General features: G+C 48.0%; 1 protein-coding gene across 1 annotated transcript in view; it reads left to right on the top strand.

Annotated features, from left to right (window-relative positions):
• The first annotated feature begins 406 nt into the window (after positions 1 to 406).
• Positions 407 to 27,529, top strand: part of CHD3 (chromodomain helicase DNA binding protein 3) — a 53,610-nt gene continuing 26,487 nt past the window's right edge. Inside the window, 27 exon segments of the mRNA XM_083185658.1 lie at positions 407 to 1,184; positions 4,744 to 4,877; positions 7,801 to 7,965; positions 8,110 to 8,231; positions 9,475 to 9,707; positions 9,839 to 9,963; positions 17,754 to 17,883; positions 18,039 to 18,223; positions 18,499 to 18,729; positions 18,822 to 19,025; positions 21,228 to 21,294; positions 21,297 to 21,432; positions 21,686 to 21,817; positions 22,325 to 22,424; positions 22,520 to 22,663; positions 22,665 to 22,712; positions 22,830 to 23,030; positions 23,130 to 23,267; positions 23,416 to 23,537; positions 23,611 to 23,784; positions 24,009 to 24,150; positions 24,372 to 24,503; positions 25,246 to 25,363; positions 25,450 to 25,574; positions 25,658 to 25,889; positions 26,071 to 26,240; positions 26,566 to 26,743. Coding sequence (XP_083041784.1) covers positions 902 to 1,184; positions 4,744 to 4,877; positions 7,801 to 7,965; positions 8,110 to 8,231; positions 9,475 to 9,707; positions 9,839 to 9,963; positions 17,754 to 17,883; positions 18,039 to 18,223; positions 18,499 to 18,729; positions 18,822 to 19,025; positions 21,228 to 21,294; positions 21,297 to 21,432; positions 21,686 to 21,817; positions 22,325 to 22,424; positions 22,520 to 22,663; positions 22,665 to 22,712; positions 22,830 to 23,030; positions 23,130 to 23,267; positions 23,416 to 23,537; positions 23,611 to 23,784; positions 24,009 to 24,150; positions 24,372 to 24,503; positions 25,246 to 25,363; positions 25,450 to 25,574; positions 25,658 to 25,889; positions 26,071 to 26,240; positions 26,566 to 26,743 — 4,171 coding nt within the window. The 5' untranslated portion in view covers positions 407 to 901.

Here is a 27,529-nt window from a genome sequence, read left to right as displayed (position 1 = left end):
GAACTTATCGCTACCCATTCCTAGTCATTGAGCAAGAAAATCAAGGCATTTTTTTTTTTTTAACCTCTGAAAATAAAAAATCTCCACGATCTCTCCAGACAGCACATTTACTTCTGTCTAGTGGCCACAAACGGATACAGCAACACCCACACATCATACAATATGATGCGAGGAGAGAGGCGGAAAACATGCATAAAAAAAAATATATATTACTTTTTTTTTTGCATTGTGCCCCCCTCCCCAGCCATTTTGTGTTGTCGTTTGCAGCAGAGAAGGGCTGCTGCTGCCTATGTGTGTGTATAATAGAAATGGTCTTAATAAAAGGGGGAGTAGCTGCTGTGTGATTCAGGTGGGGGGAGGGATGAGGAAGGTTTATAAATATCTCACACAGCCCTCATTTTATTATTTTTTTTTTTAACTTTACATATAATAATTGAAGGGGCGGCCATCTTGGTTCCCTGTCAACTTTCCACATTTGATCTGAATAAAAAAAAAAATTGCATTTTTTTCTCTCTGTCCTTCTCCCATTTGCTCCCTATTTTATCTCTTTATTTTTTATCCCTACTTTTGTTATTATTCTTTTAAGGATCTTAAAGCCAGAAGAGAAAGAGACAAGAAGTGGTGGGGGGAGACAAAGAGAAAGACGATTTTGGACCCCCCAAAAGCCCCCACCCCGGGGGGTATCGATGTTTTTTTCTTTCCTGAGGCGAAGTTTTTCGATTTTTTTGAGGTACGCTTCGGAGATTTCGGCGGCGGATCGGATCAGGTCCCCCTCCTCCCCGACCACCTTCGCCACTCGTCGGCCCTTTGTGGGCGACTTTCGTGAGGTAAACTTTGGCCGGGGAGGGGGACTCGGCAGCCCGAGGCTACGGGCGAGCCCCCGGCAGGACCAGGGCGGCCCATGTCCTCCTCCCCGGTGAGGGACGAGGAGGAGGAAGAAGAGGAGATGGCCGTGTCCGAAGAAGGGGACGGCGAAAAGGAGGATGAGGATGATGATGAAGGAGCAGCAACAGCGGAGGGGGACGGAGGGGACGGCGACGAGGAGGGGGAGGAGGAGGATGATGAGGACAATCCTCAGGCGACACACAGGCGCCATAGCCCCAGCCTCCTTTTCCCGCCAACGTCCTCCAGGGAGCCGGGGAGCGTTGAAACCGACGACGCGCCATCCGTCGCCGCTGCCGCAGGTAAGCCTGAGGGGGGGCTGAGAATGCGGGGGCGGCTTCAAGTCTCCCCGCTCTCTCCGCCAGCGTACTATTAACCGTTGGACTGTCTCACTGATTGAGGGGGGGGAGGGGGTGGCCGGCCGGCGGTGGGATATCATATCAGCCGGGTGTCCCCTCTATTGTGTGGCGTGGTGACGGCTGCAACCCCCCGCCGTGTCCACCTCAACCCCCCCCTTCTCCTCTCAGTGGCATGGTTTGTCCCTTCACCTTTTAAAGAGGGTTAACCACCAGGCAGCAGCGCCAGTCAGTGGCAGTGTCCTGTCACTGAGCTGGGGGGCTTTAAATCTATCTATCTATCTATCTATCTATCTATCTATCTATCTATCTATCTATCTATCTATCTATCTATCTATCTATCTATTATACTATATTATATTGCTGGGGGATTACATGGATGTGTAGTATTTAATTTTCTCTGTGGTCCAGTAAAAGGTAAAACTACCTGCAGGTTTTTTTTTTCCCTGCAACTACCACCACTCATTGGTTGGAATTGCGGCCACCGGGGCGGCTCGGACTGTGTGTAAATTTTGAAAATTGTGGCCTGTGAACAGAGCAGATCGATGGCGCGCGGTGATGGTCTGCAGGGCACGGCCAGTGCTGTAACCAACTAGGCCCTATTCTGCCCAATGTGCTTGAGTGACTGGAAAAAAGTAAAAAATGATCTCGTTACCTATCTGACGTGTGGATTATTTATGGAGTGTGAGTGCTTGAGGGCATTGTTATGTGTCTCTCCGCCCCACCCTCAGGTGTACGGCCTCCTAGGCCAACACATTTGGAGGCGTTTTTGTTTTCAGGATTTCTGGGCGGGTTCCGTCACCGATATGTGTACTGGTGTGAATGTGGAAAGCTAGTGAAAGTTCTTTATCTGTGCACCCGCTATATAGCTGCCATATGTTACCTGGGCTGCAGCGTTGTAACACCCGTCCGGCATCCTCTTCCGTTTGGTGCCCGACACTTGTTGATGATGATCGTTCGTTTGACCCAGGATGCAAATTACCTTTCAGAACCGGGCCGTGGGCTTTGTAGATGCTTTCTGCGTTATCTGCCTCTGTCACCCATCTCCTAGTTTGTTAATGGCCCTCTTCTCCTGTCTGACCGTTTCCCATGGGGACTCTGCCGCCACATGGTAATGAATGCCAGGCTGCTGTACCTCCGGCCCAACATGGCGTTGAGCGTAGGAAGAAGGGGCTGGGGCAGGAGATTTAAAACTGTAGTTGATAATGAGATAGTAATTAATGCAGCCAGGTGTCGCAGGTAGCTTGTGCATGGGGAGAGAAGCAATGAGGGGGGGGGTCTCAGAATGGAATAAACTTTCCAATTGCTTTAATCTTTGGTAAAAATGTGAATGCCAGTATTAAAGTATAACTTTAGGCCTGATTTATGTTTGTATGTAAACCCAATGGTTCACAGTCAGGTGCACTGCGTGGTCCCTCTAAAGCTGTGTACACACGCTTTGATTTTCCCCAAAATCAAATCGAATGTTTTTTTAGGACACTTTCGACTGGCATTCGATTCGATGCGCATTCCTGTTATTTCTATATCGAATAGAAAAATAGACTGTGCAGCCAAACAAATATCGAATACAATCCAGTAAATTGAATGTGTACACTGTGATATTGATATCGCATCGAATGTAAAAGTACAGATCTAAAGCCAGATCTAATAGAAAATTTAATCTAACATCGAATCTAAAGCAAATCGAAGTGTGTGTACGGACGTGCAGTTCCAGGACTACGGCTGACCAGTTCCGCCGGCCAGTCTAAGTAAACATGAGGCATGGGGTTGTTTTCGAATGTTGCGATGGGGGTCCGATGCGGAGACCATTGTGCGGTGGGGATCCGATGCGGAGACCTTTTAATTTGGTTTTTCTTCAGGACACAAAATACAGTACATAACAAACATATACATTTATACATACCACCATGTGTTACACACCAGAAGCGAGGATCCACCCACAGTGCCGTCAGGTAGTGTCATGACGTCAATGACATCAGCGCACAACAAACGCGTCATCGTGCCGATGTCTGCACACCGTCCCGACACTGGAGGGGGCGCAGACATCGCGCGATGAACCGTTTGTTGTGCGCTGACAGCATGATGCTCCCTGATGGCGCTGTGGGTGGATCCTCGCTTCTGGTGTGTAACACATGGTGGTATGTATAAATGTATGTTTGTTGTGTACTGTATTTTGTGTCCTGAAAAAGAACCAACTGTGCAGTTGTAATTTGAGTGCCACCGTCTGGTCGTATGATGGAATCCCCCAGGGGATATGGAAGGCACCACTCCATTTTACTGTTGAGGATGAGCTGCTCTCCTATAGATTATATTTATATTATTATTTTTACATACATAATTTTTTTACAAATAGTAGCATCGGGGTTTGTATTTTAATCCTTTGTTGCAAATTTGCTATATACCCATATACATAAGGTATATAGGTATACCATTACATTACATTTTTTTCAAAATTAAATATTTTATTTTTTGCCTGTGATTTTCTTCCATTATTTTTCCTCGTCAGTACAATACACAAGAAGCAAGAAAACATAAAAAAATAATCATGTGACGAAGGCTTACGTCATTCCTGACCAATGAATTCCTGCTCTAAATGCTACATTTAAATAATGCCGGCTGATTTTAGTTAATGGTTAAAGCAAATTCTTTTAGTGTAATATATTTAACCACGTGGAGAGCTCATGATTACTAGATACAGCGCATTGTGCTACTCCGTAAAGTTTTGGCAGGATGCTAATGAACCCCCTGCCAAGATGGCAGATGTACTTCCTCCCCACGTTGCTGTCACTGGTACTGGGCTATTGAGGACAGCCGAGCGCTAGGCGTGAAAAATGTTTAATAGGTTCCTGGGCATCCCAGTGTCTTATCTCTCCCTTGTGTGTATCGCCGTGGATGTGATTCCACTCTGCCTGATCGAATGCCATACACATCTCTCCAGTGGCATCAGGGATGTGGGATTTGTCATAGAGGCAATCTAATGCAAAAAATAGAATAAAAACTTGTGGAAATAGATAAAGTGTGAGTGGGGGGAGCTGCAATAAGCAGCCCTGAAGTGCCGGGTTTAGCCACGTAAAAAAGGGCTAAACTCGACCAAAGTCCTGTCCGTGACGCAAAAAGTGCACCTTTCTGAAATCCGTTGAAAGAAACATTAGCTGGCTGGTAAGCAAGGGTTCCGGGGAGCGCAATAGCAATTGAATCACCCCCCACTGCCCCCCCCCTACACACACACACACACACACACACACACACACACACACACACACACACACACACACACACACACACACTGTCTAGGACTGTAATGTGTATTTTTTTTTGGGGGGGGGGGGTATATATTTATTTTATATGTTGTTTTTTTGGCTTACTTTATGCCTGTTTTGTATACTGTACTTTGGTATATGTACTGTCTGTCTTAACAACACTGAAGCACCATCGTGGATGGGGATTAGGAGATGGAGGTGGTGGTGGGGTATGGCTAAAAACACATTTGTTTCCTATTTTACAGAAGATGAAGATGACCTTTCTCCAGCCCCTTCTCCCGAAATTGTCACAAAGAAAAAGCGAGGACCTAAGAAGAAGAATAAAGACAAGCTACCGAGAGAAGTGAAAGTCACCCGGGAACGCAAACGGAAAAAGCCGGTAAGGAAGAGGGTTCCTCGCTCTAGACTTTGCTTTCAATTGAATGACCTTAATTATATACGATCAGGAAATCGGCGGGTTGGCTCAGGGCCTTTTTCAGGTTTGTCAGCAAAGCAAAAAAGAACACCACTGTTATAATAAAACAGCCATTAGTTGCCTTGCATAGAAATAATATAAACCACCCAAATCCACGGGGTAAATTTTACCAAAGCATCTGAAAGTAAAAAGAGGTGACGTTGCCCATAACAACCGATCAGATCCTGTCTATCATTTTCTAGGATGCAAGAGAGAAATGACAGACATAGGGGGCTATTCAATCCCCTGCTGCTATTTCGGATGGGGGAAATAGCAGCGGGTGCCTATTCAATGCTGTCTTTCCCGACTGCATTAAACAGGCATCTCGGCAAAACAAGCCTGACTTTAAAAGCAGTCTGGCTCGTTTTATCGATAAAAACGTGGATTGTCAAACTAACGGCCGGATCTTGATTGATCCATGGCCGTTTCTCGTGGCTACGCCCCCTTTTTGGCCATCGACAGGCGAGACATTGAATCACGCCTGCCGAGATGCAGTGGAGCGGGCCGAGAACGGGAGTGGGCCACGACTGTCTGGCCGGCCTGACAGTCGTGACCCGGGATTGAATCTGCTGGGTCGCTGTGGGCATCATCTCTGCACAGTTTACATCAGCACCGCCTGCAGTGCAGCATGGTTTTGCCCAGTTTTTTTTTTGCTTTGCTAACAAACCTGAATGAAGTCCCATCTCCGATGGTGGGAGTTTGCGCGTAGTCGCTCATGCGCATGTGCAAACCCCAGGGGGGACGCATTTGGCGAGTTTTTCACACGTCGCGTGTTCGCAAATCGAGTGACAGGCTGGGGTCCGCCTAGTGTTTCATGGGCGTGCCCACAAAAACAGTGGGCACGCCCATAGAAACGCTGGACGGGCCCCTGCCTGATCGGGGCGGGTGGCTGACCGCCCCCCAGTTTGCTTACTTTTATTTGTGAAGATAGGAAAAATCGTTCGATAGTGAGTAACCATATGAGCGGATGTGTTAGCGTACACATCCTCCTTGCAGCATAGCATGGTGATTCAGGGGCGGCGGCAGGGGGGAGGGCGCCAGGAACAAACAGCTTCAGCGAGTTTGCTTCATAGTTGGAGCAATGGTGCTGGAGCAGTGGAAAACCCAGCGGTTTTATGGGCGTGCCCCTGCACACGTAGGCGGGATGATGTCTGATTTGGGGCGGGAGTAGGGATGCCAATCCTGGGGCATTTTTTCAATCCCAGAAATCGGGATCCCGGGTTTGGCTTCCCTAATAAGAAAAACCCTCCTTGGCCCACATATTAACTTACATTTGCGGTAAGGTGCTGTGCGGCCGGGAGGGTGGGCGGTGAAGCTGGGCGGTCGTTTTGTAGTCGGGCTGGCAAAGCCAGGAGCCGGTGAAGCCAGGAGCCGGCAGGTGGGCGCACAGTGAAATCAGGTGCTGGGCGGGTGGTGTCGGGAAGCCGGAAGCACGCTGTGCGGCTCTGTGGGCTGCGTAGCGTGACCTGTCGCCTTGTCACGCTGCACAGAGCCGCATTGCCGGGACGGGAGTAGCCGGGCAGCGTCTGACCACTTGCAAACAGGTCTGAATTACTGTAGGCCCATGGTGTCGACCTATTAACTGATTGACTTGAGACACTGCCGACCTATCATCCAGATACCATGACCCCCTCCCGCACACGCCCTTGCTGCACGCTTCTAAACGTATTAAGCAACTTGCATCTTGTTGGAATGCAGTAATCCTACCCGCAGGAGCACGGCCCTTGCCAGCTGGCCAGCAGATGGAATTAGCCACTGTGATCACTGCGATCCCTACGGTGCTGGTGAGGCAATGTGTCCTCTTACTGTGACCACTGCGATCCCTACGGTGCTGGGGAGGCAATGTGTCCTCTCACTGTGACCACTGCGATCCCTACGGTGCTGGTGAGGCAATGTGTCCTCTCACTGTGACCACTGCGATCCGTACGGTGCTGGGGAGGCAATGTGTCCTCTCACTGTGCACATTTGCAGAAATATTTGTAAACAATATCATTCAGTGACATCACCGTGACCCACTCCTCGTGCGTGTCGATGGCTATATAGCCAAATTAACCTGCACGTTCAGAAGACGGCATCGATCCTTAGCGATGCGCAGGAGCGATGTGCGCATTGTTAATGATATTGAGTGTACACACTAGAGGATATTGTAAACTATATTACTAAGAAGCCCCTTTTATCTTTTACAATATCTTCTAGTAAGTGCTGTGGTCCTCAACTGCGGTCCTCAAAGCATACCAACAGTCCAGCTTTTATGGCTATCCTTGCTTATTTACATATCATTTAATCAAGCTGATTGAGATACAAAGTAAGTCACCTTTGCCTAAGCCTGGAGAGACATAAAACTTGGACTGTCGGTGTGACTTGAAGACCTCGGTTGAGGACCACTGATGTGGGGTGTATGGGGCTTAAGAGGGAGATAAGTTGGCAGACAAGGTGGTGGTGACTTGGTAAGGGCCCGTGTCGGTTTCTGGGAGAGGATAGGTAGAAATGGGAGGGTAAATACCAAAAAGACAACCAGGCTGACTCATTAAGACGTGGTTTGGATACCAAGTGCAAAGCTGCCCCAAAGTCTGTTTTAAGGTCTGGCGGGGCCTCACGATGACCAGTCCTGGCCTTGGTGTGGATTGTCTTTAGCTGCCGCTTGTTGGACTGCCCACTCTGTTCACCTCCCAGGTTCTCCCCATACTAGAGCTGCGGGGATATATAGAGGGAGAGGATGTCACACTGCCCTGCCAATTTGACCATGTACGGGTGCTTCTAGACCCCAGCCCCCCAAATGGTCTTCTAGAAATGGACTTATCGTAACTAGGAGACAAATACTGATCTTCACCTTTGTACGTTCTTTCAGGACAGTGACGAGGACCTGCGTTGGGAAGAGGGGAACGGAGATCATGTCTCCCAGGACAGCGACGCCGAGGTGGAAGGGAAGAAGAGAAAGAAAAAACACAAAGAAAAGAAAGAGAAGAAAAGCAAGAAGCGGAAGAAAGACGAAGAGGTGGTTGAAGTGCGCAAGGTGTGTCCCCCAGGTTCTGCCGTCAATGCTGAGCTGGGGAGAGGGAAAACGAGCGCACAGGAAGAAGAGCAGGGGCAGTATATGGCTATAGATCTGACAGTGTTACATATCCAAGTAAGCGTCCATTTTATTTTATTCTGGCAGGTGGAGCAGAAGTCGTCCGCGGTGCTGCTGGCCAGCTGGGGATTGGAGGATGTGGATCACGTTTTCACAGATGATGATTACCACACGCTAACAAACTACAAGGCCTTCAGCCAGTTCATGAGGTAATTCCGATCAGAGTTACGTGCGTTACGGGGACAGAGCTTACTCCGGGGGGGGGCAGACTCGTACCTACCTTCTTGCTCTGGGGTAGATGTACTATGCCTCCTAGAGAGATAATGTGGGGAGAGAAATAGTTGTCTATGTAATAAGCCTTGGAGATAGATCAGCTCCTAATTGTAATTTTATTCAAACACATCCTGTAACATGATTGGCTGGTACTTTATCTCACCCCAAGGGTTGTACATCTCCCCCTTTATCTCCGTCCACTTTATCACACTCCAAGGCTTAGTACTTACACCCCTGTGTCACCCTGCAGGGGGAGGGGCAGGCTCATAGCTCCCTTCTGTCTGTGTCACCCTGCAGGGGGAGGGGCAGGCCCATAGCTCCCTTCTGTCTGTGTCACCCTTCAGGGGGAGGGGCAGGCTCACAGCTCCCTTCTGTCTGCGTCACCCTGCAGGGGGAGGGGCAGGCTCATAGCTGCCTTCTGTCTGTGTCACCCTGCAGGGGGAGGGGCGGGCTCCTAGCTCCCTTCTGTCTGCGTCACCCTGCAGGGGGAGGGGCAGGCTCATAGCTCCCTCTGTCTGTCACCCTGCAGGGGGAGGGGCAGGCTCCTAGCTCCCTTCTGTCAGTGTCACCCTGCAGGGGGAGGGGCAGGCACATAGCTCCCTTCTGTCTGTGTCACCCTTCAGGGGGAGGGGCGGGCTCATAGCTCCCTTCTGTCTGTGTCACCCTGCAGGGGGAGGGGCAGGCTCACAGCTCCCTTCTGTCTGCGTCACCCTGCAGGGGGAGGGGCGGGCTCATAGCTCCCTTCTGTCTGTGTCACCCTGCAGTGGGAGGGACTGGCTCATAGCTCCCTTCTGTCGGTGTCACCCTGCAGGGGGAGGGGCAGGCTCCTAGCTCATTTCTGTCTGTGTCACCCTGCAGGGGGAGGGGCAGGCCCATAGCTCCCTTCTGTCGGTGTCACCCTGCAGGGGGAGGGGCAGGCTCACAGCTCCCTTCTGTCTGTGTCACCCTGCAGGGGGAGGGGCAGGCCCATAGCTCCCTTCTGTCTGTCACCCTGCAGGGGGAGGGGCAGGCCCATAGCTCCCTTCTGTCTGTCACCCTGCAGGGGGAGGGGCAGGCCCATAGCCCCCTTCTGTCTGTGTCACCCTGCAGTGGAAGGACAAGTTTATAACCCTGCATATAGGTATACAATGATATGATATTGTTGTATGTAGGAGGCTCATTGTCACTGTGTACCTTTAGGCCTCTCATTGCCAAGAAGAATCCCAAAATCCCCATGTCTAAGATGATGACCATCCTGGGTGCTAAGTGGCGGGAATTCAGTACCAACAACCCTTTCAAGTCATCACCCGCGGCAGTGGCAGCGGTGGCGGCAGCAGCTGCAGCAGCGGTGGCAGAACAAGTTACTCTCCCCTCTCCTGCCAGTGTGCCCCAGGCAGTGCCAATCCGCAGAGCCAAGACCAAGGAGGGCAAAGGTGAGCCCAGAGGAGCAGCATGACGTTTCCCTTATATAATCTCTACAGTGTCTCTTCTTAATGTCCCCCTGCCCATCGCTGCATAGCGCTGCCGTCACCTCCCCGCCGCCTCATACTCTTCTCTGTCTCAGGTCCCGGCCACAAGAAGCCGAGCAAGGCCGCCCGAAAGCCTGAGCCCAAAAAAAAGCCAACCAAAAAGAAAGTGACCCTGATGAAGATCAAGCTGGGAGGACTGAAACGCAAGGCCGGCAGCTCGGTAAGTGCCGGGAAACGCAGCCAAGTTACAATGGGCAAATATATTTGTAGCTGTACACACGCACGGCGATCACATTGATTTGCAAGGTGGGATTTCACTCTTAACGGGGCGGCGTCTTATCTGAACCCTGGCGACTGCGATCATGTCTGAATTAGCCCCTAAGGGTGTAGAGTTGTCTTAGCTGCCGTCGAGCGTGCTGGGGAACCACTTGGACAGGTCAAAACCACTACCACCATTTATACAAAAGCAGAAATCCAAAACTAATGCATGAAATAAACCGGTCACTTTCTCCAGTTGAATATTACAGAGCTTTAGTTATTCCGCCGGCATGTGGTCAGATATTAGTCACGCGTCCGTAGTCACATTGGGCCCTGAGTCTGGAATGCAGCATCACCAATAGTGCCTAAGTGACTTTGGATACACGAGGGGGTTATTCTGGTTGATTTCGCTCTGATGTGAATTCGCATCCTTGCGAGTCAACCAGATCCCGCCTTGCGAAAGCTGTACCCAATCAAACATTGGCCCGTGTGAACGAACGCGGCCCTGCGGATGGATCTGAATAAGGTCTTGAAGGTGTTGGCTGCAGAGTCCACGTTCCTAATTAACATTAAATCCTGAAGAGCAACAAAGCCCCCATGCCAGATGGCTTTTCGCCCACCTACCACAAATCTTCAATGTCTCTACTAATGCGTTATGTTACTGTCCTGTTCAGCAGTGTCTTGAAGGGCAACTGTTTCATGAAACAAGCTCTGGAGGCCAGAATAGAGATTGGAAATTAGGGTAAGGGCCCAACTAATTGCTCTTACTACAGGCCTGTTTCACTGTTGATCGTTATACGGCACAATGCTTGCAGAACTTATGAACACCGTTTCTGCATTGACCTTCTTGGTTTTAGATCCCTGTGTCGGACAGTTGATTAGTTAGTCTTAGTCACACCATTGGCTCTTAGTTGTCCCTGGCTCTCCAGATATGCCTTCTCTCCAGAGAAAACGTTTGATAGAATCATGTGGTCCTTTTATGATGGACAATATGGTTTTGGAGGACATTTTGTCCAGAGGATTCAAACCTTCTACGCACAGACCTCGTCCAAGTATTTGCCAGTTTGCACTCGCTTTCTGGTGATGGTCCACTCTCCAGTGTCATGGTTGGATCAACTCAATGGTCCTCCTTGACATCTTCCCAGTGAATGATCTTCATGGAGACTTTTCTTGGTTCATCACCATGACAATGTTCTTATATCCTCTCTCTCCAAGGTGTTGGGTTGTGTTAGGTATCATTCAAATAGGTGTCATCATTGTTTGATGGCCCTAGGAAATATGGTTTTTCCTCCAAATTGATTCTGCTTTCATAGATCCACATGACTTTTGGTCAAAGCTTTGATCGAGCTGATTTCAAAATGGCAGTCTTGCCATCAGTAGGCCAGCCAACATTTCTGACTGTCTCCATAGTTGCTTAGGTTACTCAGGTGATGGCTTAGGAAGATCTGTTTAGTTGTAGTTAAGTTACTCCTACTGACTAAGGACTAGTAGAGGTACTCACCTCTAAACGTGGATGCAGTCATGCATCCTGGCATAAAATAACCCATCCAGACATCCGCAAAGACCCTGAATAGGGTGCAATCCAAAACCAGCACTCCTCTGCAAAGGGGACACCATTCTTCAAATCCAAGGGAAGGTCCAAGTGAGTACCTCCAGTGGCCTGGTACCATCTATGCACTCCGCACACCAGTGAGGACTTCTGTGGGACCGTAGCCGGACACCCTTTACAAACATATGGTGAGATGCAATATCCAAACTGATTGCTATAATTAGGTGGACTTGGATGAGGACTTAAAAACCAGCCAGTCATTACCATTGGGATCCAAGCAGAGAGTGGTCATACATATATATATTTTTAATTTATATTTTTTTCAATTGATTGTAACAGTGTTTACAGTATTTTTATCATTGTATACAATAAATGTACAAAAATTCTTTAACCAATCCCACCAATTACATTATTATATTAGCGCAGCTCTTTTATATATTTTTGTCTATTGTATAATCGTGGTGGCCCTCGTAGTGTTTTGCTAATGAGGCGGTGTTGCTTATTGTATAGTGTGCTAATGAGGCAGTGTTGCTGTTGCTTATTGTATAGTGTTGCTCTAATGAGGCGGTGTTGCTTATTGTATAGTGTTGCGCTAATGAGGCGGTGTTGCTGATTGTATAGTGTTGCTCTAATGAGGCGGTGTTGCTTATTGTATAATGTTGCGCTAATGAGGCGGTGTTGCTGATGCTTTTTGTATAGTGTTGTGCTAATGAGGCAGTGTTGCTTATTGTACAGTGTTGCGCTAATGAGGCAGTGTTGCTTATTGTATAGTGTTGCGCTAATGAGGCGGTGATGATTATTGTATAGTGTTGCGCTAATGAGGCGGTGGTGATTATTGCGCTAATGGGGTGGTGTTGCTGATGATTATTGTTGTATAGTGTTGCGCTAATGAGGCGGTGTTGCTGTTGCTTATTGTATAGTGTTGCGCTAATGAGGCAGTGTTGCTGTTGCTTATTGTATAGTGTTGTGCTAATGAGGCGGTGTTGCTGTTGCTTATTGTATAGTGTTGCGCTAATGAGGCAGTGTTGCTTATTGTATAGTGTTGCGCTAATGAGGCAGTGTTGCTGTTGCTTATTGTATAGTGTTGCGCTAATGAGGCAGTGTTGCTGTTGCTTATTGTATAGTGTTGCGCTAATGAGGCGGTGTTGCTGATGCTTATTGTATAGTGTTCCGCTAATGAGGCGGTGTTGCTGCTGAATATTGTATAGCATTGCAGTAATGAGGTGGTGTTGCTGATGGTTATTGTATAGTGTTGCTAATGATTATTGTATAGTGTTGCGCTAATGAGACTGTGGTGATTATTGTATAGTGTTGCGCTAATGAGGCGGTGTTGCTGATGATTATTGTATAGTGTTGCGCTAATGAGGCGGTGATGATTATTGTATAGTGTTGCGCTAATGAGGCGGTGGTGATTATTGTATAGTGTTGCGCTAATGGGGCGGTGTTGCTGATGATTATTGTATAGTGTTGCGCTAATAGGGCGGTGTTGCTTATTGTATAGTGTTGCGCTAATGAGGCGGTGTTGCTTATTGTATAGTGTTGCGCTAATGAGGCAGTGTCGCTGTTGCTTATTGTATAGTGTTGCGCTAATGAGGCAGTGTTGCTGTTGCTTATTGTATAATGTTGTGCTAATGAGGCGGTGTTGCTGTTGCTTATGTGTTGCGCTAATGAGGCAGTGTTGCTGTTGCTTATTGTATCGTGTTGCGCTAATGAGGCGATGTTGCTGATGCTTATTGTATAGTGTTGTGCTAATGAGGCGGTGTTGCTGTTGCTTATGTGTTGCGCTAATGAGGCAGTGTTGCTGTTGCTTATTGTATAGTGTTGCGCTAATGAGGCGTGTTGCTGATGCTTATTGTATAGTGTTGCGCTAATGAGGTGGTGTTGCTGCTGAATATTGTATAGCATTGCAGTAATGAGGCAGTGTTGCTGATGCTTATTGTATAGTGTTGTGCTAATGAGGCAGTGTTGCTTATTGTATAGTGTTGCGCTAATGAGGCAGTGTTGCTTTTGCTTATTGTATAGTGTTGCGCTAATGAGGCAGTGTTGCTGTTGCTTATTGTATAGTGTTCCGCTAATGAGGTGGTGTTGCTGCTGAATATTGTATAGCATTGCAGTAATGAGGCGGTGTTGCTGATGATTATTGTATAGTGTTGCGCTAATGAGGCGGTGGTGATTATTGTATAGTGTTCCGCTAATGAGGTGGTGTTGCTTCTGAATATTGTATAGTATTGCAGTAATGAGGCGGTGTTGCTGATGATTATTGTATAGTGTTGTGCTAATGAGGCGGTGGTGATTATTGTATAGTGTTGCGTGTTGTGCTAATGAGGCGGTGGTGATTATTGTATAGTGTTGCGCTAATGAGGCGGTGTTGCTGATGATTATTGTATAGTGTTGCGCTAATGAGGCGGTGATGATTATTGTATAGTGTTGCGCTAATGAGGCAGTGTTGCTTATTGTATAGTGTTGCGCTAATGAGGCAGTGTTGCTGTTGCTTATTGTATAGTGTTGCGCTAATGAGGCAGTGTTGCTTATTGTATAGTGTTGCGCTAATGAGGCGGTGTTGCTGATGCTTATTGTATAGTGTTCCGCTAATGAGGCGGTGTTGCTGCTGAATATTGTATAGCATTGCAGTAATGAGGTGGTGTTGCTGATGGTTATTGTATAGTGTTGCTAATGATTATTGTATAGTGTTGCGCTAATGAGGCTGTGGTGATTATTGTATAGTGTTGCGCTAATGAGGCGGTGTTGCTGATGATTATTGTATAGTGTTGCGCTAATGAGGCGGTGATGATTATTGTATAGTGTTCCGCTAATGAGGTGGTGTTGCTGCTGAATATTGTATAGCATTGCAGTAATGAGGCGGTGTTGCTGATGATTATTGTATAGTGTTGCGCTAATGAGGCGGTGGTGATTATTGTATAGTGTTCCGCTAATGAGGTGGTGTTGCTTCTGAATATTGTATAGTATTGCAGTAATGAGGCGGTGTTGCTGATGATTATTGTATAGTGTTGTGCTAATGAGGCGGTGGTGATTATTGTATAGTGTTACGCTAATGAGGCGGTGTTGCTGATGATTATTGTATAGTGTTGCGCTAATGAGGCGGTGATGATTATTGTATAGTGTTGCGCTAATGAGGCAGTGTTGCTTATTGTATAGTGTTGCGCTAATGAGGCAGTGTTGCTGTTGCTTATTGTATAGTGTTGCGCTAATGAGGCAGTGTTGCTGTTGCTTATTGTATAGTGTTGCGCTAATGAGGCGGTGTTGCTGATGCTTATTGTATAGTGTTCCGCTAATGAGGCGGTGTTGCTGCTGAATATTGTATAGCATTGCAGTAATGAGGTGGTGTTGCTGATGGTTATTGTATAGTGTTGCTAATGATTATTGTATAGTGTTGCGCTAATGAGGCTGTGGTGATTATTGTATAGTGTTGCGCTAATGAGGCGGTGATGATTATTGTTGTATAGTGTTGCGCTAATGAGGCGGTGATGATTATTGTATAGTGTTGCGCTAATGAGGCGGTGGTGATTATTGTATAGTGTTGCGCTAATGGGGCGGTGTTGCTGATGATTATTGTATAGTGTTGCGCTAATAGGGCGGTGTTGCTTATTGTATAGTGTTGCGCTAATGAGGCGGTGTTGCTTATTGTATAGTGTTGCGCTAATGAGGCAGTGTCGCTGTTGCTTATTGTATAGTGTTGCGCTAATGAGGCAGTGTTGCTGTTGCTTATTGTATAATGTTGTGCTAATGAGGCGGTGTTGCTGTTGCTTATGTGTTGCGCTAATGAGGCAGTGTTGCTGTTGCTTATTGTATAGTGTTGCGCTAATGAGGCGATGTTGCTGATGCTTATTGTATAGTGTTGCGCTAATGAGGTGGTGTTGCTGCTGAATATTGTATAGCATTGCAGTAATGAGGCAGTGTTGCTGATGCTTATTGTATAGTGTTGTGCTAATGAGGCAGTGTTGCTTATTGTATAGTGTTGCGCTAATGAGGCAGTGTTGCTTTTGCTTATTGTATAGTGTTGCGCTAATGAGGCAGTGTTGCTGTTGCTTATTGTATAGTGTTCCGCTAATGAGGTGGTGTTGCTGCTGAATATTGTATAGCATTGCAGTCAGGGGCGGATCCAGGATAAAATGACAGGGGGGGCACCATGATAAAAAAGGGTTTGGTTGGGGGAGGGGAGGTGTTAGTGGTGCCAGTGTACATGCTAAGAGAGCGGCAGGAGAGGGTGGGAATGGAATTAAAAATAGGCCCTGGCATTTAAAGTACGCAGGCCCACCATGGCGACAAAAGTGAAGGATGTAGTTGTGCGCGCGCCAAAGGCCACAACGCCAAAGGCGCGCTCCGGAAAAGGGTATGTGGCCACTCAACAGGGTGAGTGTCAACACCATATACAACTTCTACACATTATGCAACAAAATACTAGACCCCATTATACTTGCCCCTTACACATGATGCCAAATGGAATGAGCCAAAATTCAAATAATGCCAAATGGATTGTGTCAAAATTCACATAATGCCACATGGATTGAGCCAAAATTCACATAATGCCACACGGATTGTGAAAAAATTCACATAATGCCACACGGATTGGGAAAAATTCACATAATGCCACACGGATTGAGCCAGAATTCACATAATGACACACGGATTGAGCCAAAATTCACATAATGCCACATGGATTGGGAAAAATTCACATAATGCCACACGGATTGAGCCAGAATTTACATAATGCCACATGGATTGGGAAAAATTCACATAATGCCACACAGATTAAGCCAAAATTCACAATACGATCCATAAACAGGGACATTGTCCACCAAAGGCGCGCATTAAACATTTACACCATAATGTCCATTACACGTTAAGTTACACGGCATGATGTCCATTATGTATTATGCCAAACACCATAATGCCTATTAAAAATTATGCTACATAAGTGCTGCTTCTCTACATGCTCATTGCCAGAGGTTCCATGCTCGTTGCCATGTGGGATTACATGCTCATTGCCAAGGGGGAATACATGCTCGTGGTAAATTGGGGACAGCCGTGCCAGGCAGAAGTGATAGCCACTGACAGTGGCAGAGCCTGGCTGTATTCAGAGCACTGCAGGTCCCGGCTAATTGAAATAATACCCCTTTCACACCAGGAAATGCATTCCCAGGTTGGCACCTTTTACACCAGCCTAGTCTCTGCATTTTCTGGTGTGAGGGGGAGAGAAAACCACCCCTCCCCCCTTTAACCAGTTATCTCATTTAACCGGCTATATCTTCGGAACCAACTGACCCATTTACATGAGACAAGTATTATATTGAAGAACTTTTGAGTGGGCGTTGAATGATTTTGGTCCAGTGAAACAAAGAACAGCCATGAAATTACATTTCAAAAATAAAAAAATCGGTTTACACGCAATATCTCTGGAACTGATTGACCGATTTGGACCAGCCTGGTATCATATTGAAGGCCCAGCGATTTGGAATTGAATGAAATTAACCACAAGCTTATGTGATGCCAGGGCGGGAACTGGCAGCCGTCGGAACCGGGTGGGGGTCGGAATTGACGTTAAAACGTTACAGGTCCTCAGCTACAAAATAAATGACAGGGGGGGCACGTGCCTGGGTGCCCCCCCCCTGAATCCGCCACTGATTGCAGTAATGAGGCGGTGTTGCTGATGATTATTGTATAGTGTTGCGCTAATGAGGCGGTGGTGATTATTGTATAGTGTTCCGCTAATGAGGTGGTGTTGCTTCTGAATATTGTATAGTATTGCAGTAATGAGGCGGTGTTGCTGATGATTATTGTATAGTGTTGTGCTAATGAGGCGGTGGTGATTATTGTATAGTGTTGCGCTAATGAGGCGGTGTTGCTGATGATTATTGTATAGTGTTGCGCTAATGAGGCGGTGATGATTATTGTATAGTGTTGCGCTAATGAGGCGGTGATGATTATTGTATAGTGTTGCGCTAATGAGGCGTGTTGCTGATGCTTATTGTATAGTGTTCCGCTAATGAGGCGGTGTTGTTGCTGAATATTGTATAGCATTGCAGTAATGAGGCGGTGTTGCTGATGCTTATTATATAGTGTTGCGCTAATGAGGCGGTGTTGCTGCTGAATATTGTATAGCATTGCAGTAATGAGGTGGTGTTGCTGATGCTTATTATATAGTGTTGCGCTAATAAGGCGGTGTTGCTATTCATCCCTTGCAGAGCGAGGAGTTGGAACTTGCGGAAGCCTCCGACTTGGAGAACTCCAGCGTCCACAGCTCTTCCGCCCCCTCGGACAGTTCGGGAAGGGTCAAGAGGAAAAGAGGGAGGCCTGCGGGGAAAAAGAAGAAAGGTAAGGCCGGCAAGGGGAAGCAGCAGGTGGACAGCGCGGAAGAGAAGTACAGATCGGTCATCTGCTTTTCATTGCGCCTCATTGGCTACAGTTTCTCTGCGATTTTCCATCATTCAACTCTTTTTTTACGGTTCATCTTTCGTCTTCTGTTGTAGTTGCCCTGGAGGAAGGGGTGTCTGCTGGTGAGGGCTACGAAACAGACCACCAAGACTACTGCGAGGTCTGCCAGCAGGGTGGCGAGATCATCCTATGTGACACATGTCCACGCGCCTATCACCTGGTGTGCCTGGAGCCAGAGTTAGAGCATGCGCCCCAGGGCAAGTGGAGCTGCCCACACTGTGTAAGTGCAATTGCCGATACACAGCTTGGACCATTGCCCTGACCATGTCTTGCTTCACTGGGAGACCCAACCCTATAGGGTATCACATATATATTCCCAATGTACCTGGTAAGCCAATACACTTATGTTTCTTGTTGGTTGCAACAAATTATGGGAGATTACATTGGTGGACACAGGCTCCACCCTACTCAGTTGCATCCACCAATGAATTAATGAGATTGTGTGCCATCGACATGCCCGGTGGTTTTTGTGATACATTTGGTTCTATGCGACAGGAGAAGGAAGGAGTCCAGTGGGAAGCCAAGGAACTAGAGGAGGAGGAGCTGGAGGAGCACCGGCGGGAGAGACGGGAAGAGGAAGATGACCACATGGAGTTCTGCCGCGTGTGTAAGGACGGGGGGGAGCTTCTGTGCTGCGACGCCTGCGTGTCCTCCTACCACATCCACTGCCTGAACCCCCCTCTGCCCGACATCCCTCACGGGGAGTGGCTCTGTCCCAGGTGCACGGTAAGAAATGCAGATTGTAAATTGCATTTGAAAGAATGAAATATTGTGTTCATCTGCTCCTTTACCAAGGCTTTGTTGTTGTTTGCTTGTAGTGTCCACAGCTAAAAGGTCGTGTCCAGAAGATACTACACTGGCGCTGGGGAGTTCCTCCAGAAGGGATCCCTCCATCTCTCCTGGCCGGTGCGGCGCTGGACCAGGATGCACCCCGCACTCTGCAGGGAAGGTCTGAGAGGGAGTTCTTTGTGAAGTGGGCAGGAATGTCTTACTGGCATTGCAGCTGGATCACCGAGCTACAGGTATGTGCCTTCAGCTGATGTTTTACAATTGCTGTAGAACGTGTTTTAACTTCAGGTTCTTAAATCTCTGATATCCATGTCACCATCCCTGTGGGACACTGGAACATGGGGTTTAGTGACCCCTTTAGCATTATAAAATATATTAAACATCTCTTTTGACCCTCACTCTCCACAGTCCACGGGACAGGGCGTCTTTTTCATGGTGACGCATAGTGTTATTGTTCTTGGTGCTCATTTCGCTACGTGGCACAGTGGCTATGGCAGTGACCTATTAGATCACCTCTTTGGGGTATTTCAAGATGGGAGTCCTCCTGGGCAGGGTTGGGGAAGGACACCCTTCATTTAGATATAGGTAGTGAACAACATCTGGGTGAGTGTAGCAGTGCCAAATTACGTATCGGTGGCATACCCAGTGTTACTGACTCCTCATTCTCCTCAGTGGTTGGCTCCACTGCATGGTTTGAAGAGTCAAAATAGCCAATTTTGGGTTGATTCATCATTGCACAAAAGTCTAGGTGGAACTCGCAGTCCTTTTTTATTATTATTATTATTATTATTATTATTATTATTATCGTTTATATGGCACCAAAAGGGTTCTGCAGCGCCTAACAAATACATAAATGAGCAAAAAAACAAATAATGAATTACAGTACAAGACAATTTAGGACAAGTAGAGTAAGTAAAGAGAGTTGCATCAGGGCATAGGACACTGAAGCAATTTTTTAGGTGGCAGAGAGATATATATTCTAAGAAAAACACACGAGGGAAGAGGGCCCTGCTCGTGAGAGCTTTTCACCGCTCAAGCTCTGCAGATGAGCATTTGCAATTTTGATCTGATGCAGGTGACTTGAAGCCGTAGCCGCATCTCCACTTGTGGTTTTGTGAGTGTATCTGTATCTGTGGCAACTGGGAACTTGCACGTGATGTGGGCTAGTCGAGCGAGTGAGTTGAAAGTTTTTGCTGGACGGAAGCTATGCGTGGGGAGCAGAGGGGCTACAGTGTTACATAAAGTGATGCCTTCAAGGCCAGTAGTCCGATCTTAATTTACCTCCCGTTACTCCATTGGGAAGCAGTGCTTTATAGTGGTGGTCGGCCCACTCTTCATTAAGTTAGGTTACACAGCCAAGAAGGGTGGCTTGCTCCTTACAAGGTCTGGTTCATTTTTCATCAACCTTGGTGAAGATGCTGGATCCATCAGCAGGGCCTAAGGTGCAGAAAAGCCATTGAACCTGGAGTCCTTGGGGGGGGGGGGGGGGGGGGGGGGGGGGGGACTTTTGTCCAGGTCTCCAATGAAACATCCATCTTGAAGGCCAAGGTTCTTTAAAGATTGTTATTTGGATTATGTTGAGAGCTCAGGAGCCTGCTTCAGCTAACTCGTGGTCTGGTGGACCTGTATTTTCTGTTCGTTCACTTAGTTTTTTTGCTTTCCCCCCCATGAGGATTTTCTCCACAGATTCCTGGCACTTCTTCCTGATGTTCAGGCTTTTCTCCAGGGATTTAGTCATGCCCAACCTTCCCTTTGTCCCTTCATTGTCCTATTCCCACCAAACAATACTTACCGATGAGGTTCTGAATGGATGTTGTGGGAACAATGGTCTCCATGCTGAAGGTGGTTGCACTTACATGGATGTCCTCTTCTGGAACAGATCTTTCGCCTACTTTGTTTGCCCTATCTAGTTAACACTGCAGTGTGGACCCCACACTAGAATGATCTCGGCCCAAAATGTAGTTTCTGGGCAAATCAGAACAACATATTTTCCGGATCATCCAGTGTGTACCTGTGGTGCGTCATATAGCATCATCAGACCAAGCTTGTGGATTGTCACCTCTACAGGCTTTTTCAGTATTTTTTATTGTGGAATTGCCATGTGGGTAGACTTTATTAGGAAAGTCTCCAAGCAGTTATCCATTTTTTAGGCATTCCTCCCCTCTTTTATTATTTTTTGTACTATGGTTTTCTTCAGCGGCTGCAGGAGGTCCAAGGCCAGCCCACCGAGATCATTTTCTGTGGTCTTGTTCTTCTCTCCATGCCGGGCTAGGTAAAAAATTCAGAGGAACAGGCTATATAAAAAAGATGAGGTGTCTTGGTGAAGAGAACATAATGTAACTTGAAGGACAAATGATACCCTCCTTCTGCTCATCAATGTTCACCAACCTGTCTCTGCTGTCTTCCTAACTCTCCTATCTCCGGTGTCCTTCCAGCTGGAGATCTTCCACACTGTCATGTACCGCAACTTCCAGAGGAAGAATGACATGGATGAGCCCCCTCCTTTGATTACGGATCCGGAGAAGATGAGGCGAAGAGCGAGAAAAGCAAAGACGCTGAATATTCTGACATGGAGGAGAGGTTCTACCGATACGGCATCAAGCCAGACTGGATGTCTCTGCAGAGGATTATCAACCACAGGTAATGCTGTGGGAAAATAGAGTCTTCATGAGAGGACCATGCCCCGCTGGAATTGCTGTAGGCAATGTCTATTGAGATGGTTTAACATGAGTGCATCTAGTAATGTAATGAATCTCCACCTGTGGGTTTTGAAAACTGATGGAATCAGGGAAAGAGTCTTACTCACCTTGCAGGACAGCGCTCTACACTGTCTGTTGTGGTTTCTGTTGGGTATCAGGACATTGACCCTACTGATGAGGTGTTCTCTCTGCAGTGTGGACAAGAGAGGGACGTATCGCTACCTGGTGAAGTGGAGAGACCTGTCTTATGACCAGTCAACTTGGGAAGAGGACGGAATGAAGTTGCCTGACTATGACTATCACAAGCAGATGTATTGGAGACACAGGTAATATGTGCACACGACCCACACAAGCCAAGCGAACCGGGGTGTCACGTATTTTGGAAAGAATTGGCCAGAGATGCATGTATGTGAGATTTGAGGACATGCAAACTGAATGATTGGGTATGCTGTACCAGAGACTTGTGGATCACAGATGTTTCTACTGGTCCATAGATTAATGTACTGGAGAAGTTGGGTACTAGTCCTACAGTATTAACTGTAAACTTTTGGGGCCACATACATTCTTACAGGGAACTTTGTAGTTCTTCTCTGGGGTCTTTGGTTGAAGTGATGGTCAGACTTGGGTTCTAGAGACTTTAAGAGAGCCACCAATGTGCACTGGAAATGTATGTGTGAGTTGAGGGCACATGAATGTGAATGGAAGGTGTGGGGACCATTAGAAGATGTACTGCAATGCTTTGTTTAGATGGCACATTGATGTCATCTTTTAGTTTAATGTTCTACCTTTTACCATTCTTCTTCGGTCTTCCTCCCATCCATCTTCTCCCTCAGGGAACTGACAATGGGTGACAGTATCTGCTGTCCTCCCAAGTATAAGAAGAATCACAAAGAGTCCTACTTGGATGAAGTCCCAAGCTCTCCCACCAACGATGTGAGTGCTCGGTGATAGACAACTGGCCAGGTATCGTTTTATAATATATACATAAGCATAGTGTCTGACTTTTTTTTTTTACTTCTTGTCTGCAGCCTACGGTCAAGTACGAAACTCAACCAGCTTTTGTCACCTCCACCGGGGGTACTCTACATATGTACCAGCTGGAGGGATTAAACTGGCTGCGATTCTCCTGGGCACAGGGCACAGATACCATCCTAGCAGATGAAATGGGGCTGGGGGAAGACCATACAGACCATCGTGTTTCTATATTCTCTTTACAAAGAGGTGAGGCAAGACGTGAAATGGGTCTCTTCAGCTCCGGGATCATTGCTCAACACTGGATATAGAAGATACTGCACTTGGTGAAGACAAAGTAGATATTTAACATTTAACTTTCTACAGGGACATACGAGGGGCCCCTTCCTTGTCAGTGCCCCATTATCAACTATCATTAACTGGGAGCGAGAGTTCCAGATGTGGGCTCCAGACTTCTACGTTTTGACCTATACAGGGGACAAGGACAGCAGAGCTGTGATCCGGGAGAACGAGTTCTCCTATCAGAACAACGTCATGAAGGGAGGAAAGAAAGCCTTCAAGATGAAGGTGAGGATGTGGCTTATTGTTTGTTTGTCAGTCCATTAGCAGTTCAGTTGTTCTCCTCTCAATTGGAATGATGTTATTTTTATCTTTCTGACCGTCCAGGCACAAGCCCAGGTCAAGTTTCATGTTCTTCTCACCTCCTACGAGCTGGTGACCATTGATCAGGCTGCTCTTGGATCCATCCGTTGGGCCTGCCTGGTGGTGGATGAGGCTCACCGCCTCAAGAACAACCAATCCAAGGTGGGTATGGGAGTGGTATATGAATGGCAGTACGGACAGTGGACGCAGACATGATGCCCCTACATAAAGCCATCATTAGGCTTTGTATGTACACTCATGCATTGGTAAGGGGGATATGGACTCATTACTTGTTTGTCTTGTGTTGCAGTTTTTCCGGGTGCTTAATGGTTACCAAATAGACTATAAGCTGCTCCTGACCGGAACCCCGCTGCAGAACAACCTGGAGGAACTGTTCCACCTGCTCAACTTCCTCACCCCCGAGAGGTTTAAGTACGTATCTTGCAACCCATGAGGTCGCTTTGTGTAACGCTATTGTGCTCATGGTGTTCTCTGTCCTTGGCAGCAACCTGGAGGGATTCTTGGAGGAGTTTGCGGATATCTCTAAGGAAGACCAAATCAAGAAGCTGCATGACCTGCTGGGGCCCCACATGTTGCGCCGCCTCAAGGCCGACGTCTTTAAGAACATGCCGGCCAAGACGGAGCTCATTGTCCGAGTGGAGCTTAGCCCCATGCAGAAGTAAGAGGGGTGGGCATCTGGTCAAGGGAACATGGGGGGGGGGGGGGGGGGAGAGTATAGAGGGCAGTAGTCGGGAAAGGGCCGTCTGAATGGTGGCTGAAAATTGCTGAAAATAACCAGAGAAGACCTCTCCATGGTACCATCACAGCCGGCATTATTCTTAGGGGCGCTGGTTAGTTGCTGTCTCCTGATACATCAATGTTCTTCTCTCTGGTCTCTCACAGAAAATATTACAAGTTCATCCTCACCCGTAACTTTGAGGCTCTCAACTCTCGGGGCGGGGGCAACCAGGTGTCCTTGCTGAACATCATGATGGACCTGAAGAAGTGCTGTAACCATCCTTACCTCTTCCCCGTGGCTGCAATGGTGAGTTCCATGTTAAAGTGCTGTTGCAGCTTGTACCGGAACCTGAGTAAGCACTGACCCCATTCACTAAGGATAAGTCCCCCCTTTCCTCCAAGAGGGTGAATCAGACAGCAGGGGCCTAGGCCCCTCCTCCGCTTAGGTGACATAGGAGTATGTTGTGAAGTTATATCTCCTCCTATTGGGTGACTGCGCTAATCACCTCCCTCCCCGCTATGTTTCAGGAGTCTCCCAAGCTGCCAAGTGGTGCGTATGAGGGAGGAGCTCTGATTAAATCCTCCGGGAAGCTGCTTCTGCTACATAAGATGCTTCGGAAGCTGAATGATCAGGGACATCGCGTGCTCATCTTCTCCCAGGTGCTGTCTCCACTCTGCACTCATTCATGTATTATGAATGATGTTGGGCCCTTCATTCGCCTGGTCACTAGCTTTATTAGAGAGTTTATTAGAGAGTTTTCACCACTCTCTTCTTCTTTCCATCTCTCCTGCCTTCCCGTAGCCCCTATTCTTCCCCCCCATTCCTCATGCCTCCTCCTATTACAGTCCCTTTCCTACCTGTATTTCTGTTTCACCTCTCCTCTCTCTTTTCCCCTCTGTCCCTCTTTCCTCTCTCTATTCCCCCTTTCTTTTTGTCTCTTTCCCCTTTCTTTTCGTCTCTTCCCTTCTTCTACTTCCTCCTTCCTCTCGCCCCATCTTCCTTCCTCTTTCCCACCCCTTCTTTCCTCTCGCCCACCCCCTCCTTCCTCTCGCCCACCCCCTCCTTCCTCTCTACCTACTTGTCCCTCTCCCCCTACCCCTTCTCCCCCTCTCTCTCTATCCCTCCTTCCTCTCTCTTACCCCCCCCCCCCCCGCCCCCCCTCTCTCTACACCACTTTCTGATATGGCATAGACCGAATATTTGCCCATTATATATATTATAGACTGATACACTGTAAAATATACCGCTAGCCTTTGCATGAAGTTGTACCTTTGCATAGCCTCACCCCTGAACACGTTTGTTCTTAAGGTAAATGCTGCTTCCCCTTGCGCCGTGGTGCGTCACCCCTTGCAGTTCTGATATCCCTGCCACTTCCGCTTTGCTCACTATCTTCTCCTCCAGATGACAAAGATGCTGGATCTCCTAGAGGACTTTTTGGACTTTGAGGGGTATAAATACGAGCGAATCGATGGCGGGATAACCGGCTCCCTGAGGCAGGAGGCTATTGACAGGTTTAACTGTGAGTACGCTCGCATGTAATCACGTGGTCTTCAGCTATGTAGCCCTGGAACTGGCTCTGACTTCACCCCTGGTCTTGTCCTGCAGCCCCAGGAGCCCAGCAGTTCTGCTTCCTGCTCTCCACCCGAGCCGGGGGTCTGGGGATCAACCTGGCGACGGCAGACACGGTCATTATATACGATTCCGATTGGAACCCCCACAATGACATCCAGGTAGCTAACCATTGTGTAGACTCGTGTGTTCAGTCTTACTACGTCTGAGCAGACACCGGACACGCTCTGATCCTCTCTTCCAGGCTTTCAGCCGCGCCCATCGGATAGGCCAGGCCAACAAAGTGATGATTTACCGATTTGTGACACGAGCGTCGGTGGAAGAACGGATAACGCAGGTGGCCAAGAGGAAGATGATGCTGACTCATCTGGTGGTGCGGCCAGGTCTGGGCTCTAAGGCTGGATCCATGTCCAAGCAAGAGCTGGATGACATCCTGAAGTTTGGGACAGAGGAACTATTCAAGGATGAAATTGAGGGTAAGTGACCACCAGCCAGGAAGGTCCATGGGATTGTTTGTACTGTAGTCATGGTTCAGCTATTGCCCCTTATTGACAGAACTGGGGGCCGTGTCCACCTGGTGAAGCGTACGCTGGTGCGGAGTGCGGGCCGCCAGCGTTTCACTTGTTGTCAGTCACAGTAATCCACTTTGTTTCCTAGCGGGTGACAACAAGGAGGACGACAGCAGTGTGATTCATTACGACAACGGGGCAATTGCACGTCTTCTGGACCGTAACCAAGATGAGACTGAGGACACTGAGGTCCAGAACATGAATGAATACCTCAGCTCCTTCAAAGTGGCGCAGTATGTGGTCCGTGAGGAGGAGAAGGTGCGTTCATGTAGAAAGGGCTGTGGGGGGAGGGGACTGTGAGAGTGCATAGTGCTGAGGGGGACTGTGCATAGTGATGAGGGGGGGAATGGACTGTGCATACTGCTGCGAGAGGACTGTATAGAACTGTGCATAGTGCTGAGGGGGGGGGGTCTGTGCATACTGCTACGAGAGGACTGTATAGAACTTTAGGGGAACTGTGCATAGTGCTGAGGGGAGGATGACGGCGGCTGTGCATAGAGCTGAGGGGGGTCTGTACATAGTGTTGCTGAGGGGGGCGACAACTGTGCAGCATGTATAATGGTGGCGTCCTCTCCTTGCACAGCTGGAGGAGTTGGAGCGGGAGGTGATCAAGCAGGAGGAGAACGTAGATCCTGATTACTGGGAGAAGCTGCTCAGACATCACTATGAGCAGCAGCAGGAAGACCTGGCACGGAACCTGGGCAAAGGGAAAAGAGTGCGCAAGCAAGTTAACTACAATGACGCGGCTCAGGAAGATCAGGGTAAGAGTTCATAAATCCTTACAGGACTACCTCCATTATGTCTCCACATCCACACCTCCCTCTCTCCCCTCTCTCTCGCTCGCTCTACCTATCCCTCCTTCTCTCTCTCTCTCCGCATCCACACCTCGTTCTCCCTCTCTCTCCTTCCCTCTCTCACTACCTATCCCTCCTTCTCTCTCTCTCTATCTACCTCTCCCCATCTCTCTCACTCTCGCTTCCCCTTCCCTCTCACTGTACCTCTCCCTCCCTCTCTCTCTACCTCCTTCTCTCTCTCCATCTCTTTCCCTCTCCCTTCCTTCCTACCTCTTTCTCTCTACCTCTCCCTCCCTCTCTCTTTACCTCTCCCTCCCTTTCTCTTTACCTCTCCCTCTTTCTCTTTACCTCTCCCTCTTTCTCTTTACCTCTCCCTCCTTCTTTCTCTTTACCTCTCCCTCCCTCTTTCTCTTTACCTCTCCCTCCCTCTTTCTCTTTACCTCTCCCTCCCTCTCTTTACCTCTCCCTCCCTCTTTCTCTTTACCTCTCCCTCCCTCTTTACCTCTCCCTCCCTCTTTCTCTTTACCTCTCCCTCCCTCCCTCTCTTTACCTCTCCCTCCCTCTTTCTCTTTACCTCTCCCTCCCTCTTTCTCTTTACCTCTCCCTCCCTCTCTCTCTTTACCTCTCCCTCCCTACCTCCCTCCCTTCCTCTCTCTCTACCTTTGCCTCTCCATCTCTCTACCTCTCCCTCGCTCTACCTTTCACTCCCTCTCTCTCTACCTGGCTCTCACTCAACCTTTTCCTCCCGCTATC

The sequence above is a fragment of the Crinia signifera genome, chromosome 4 (assembly GCF_055691185.1).
Source record: "Crinia signifera chromosome 4, ASM5569118v1, whole genome shotgun sequence".
NCBI classification, from domain to species: Eukaryota; Metazoa; Chordata; class Amphibia; order Anura; family Myobatrachidae; genus Crinia; species Crinia signifera.
Note: the sequence above shows the minus strand (reverse complement) of the source record. Positions and strands in the feature narration are given on the sequence as shown.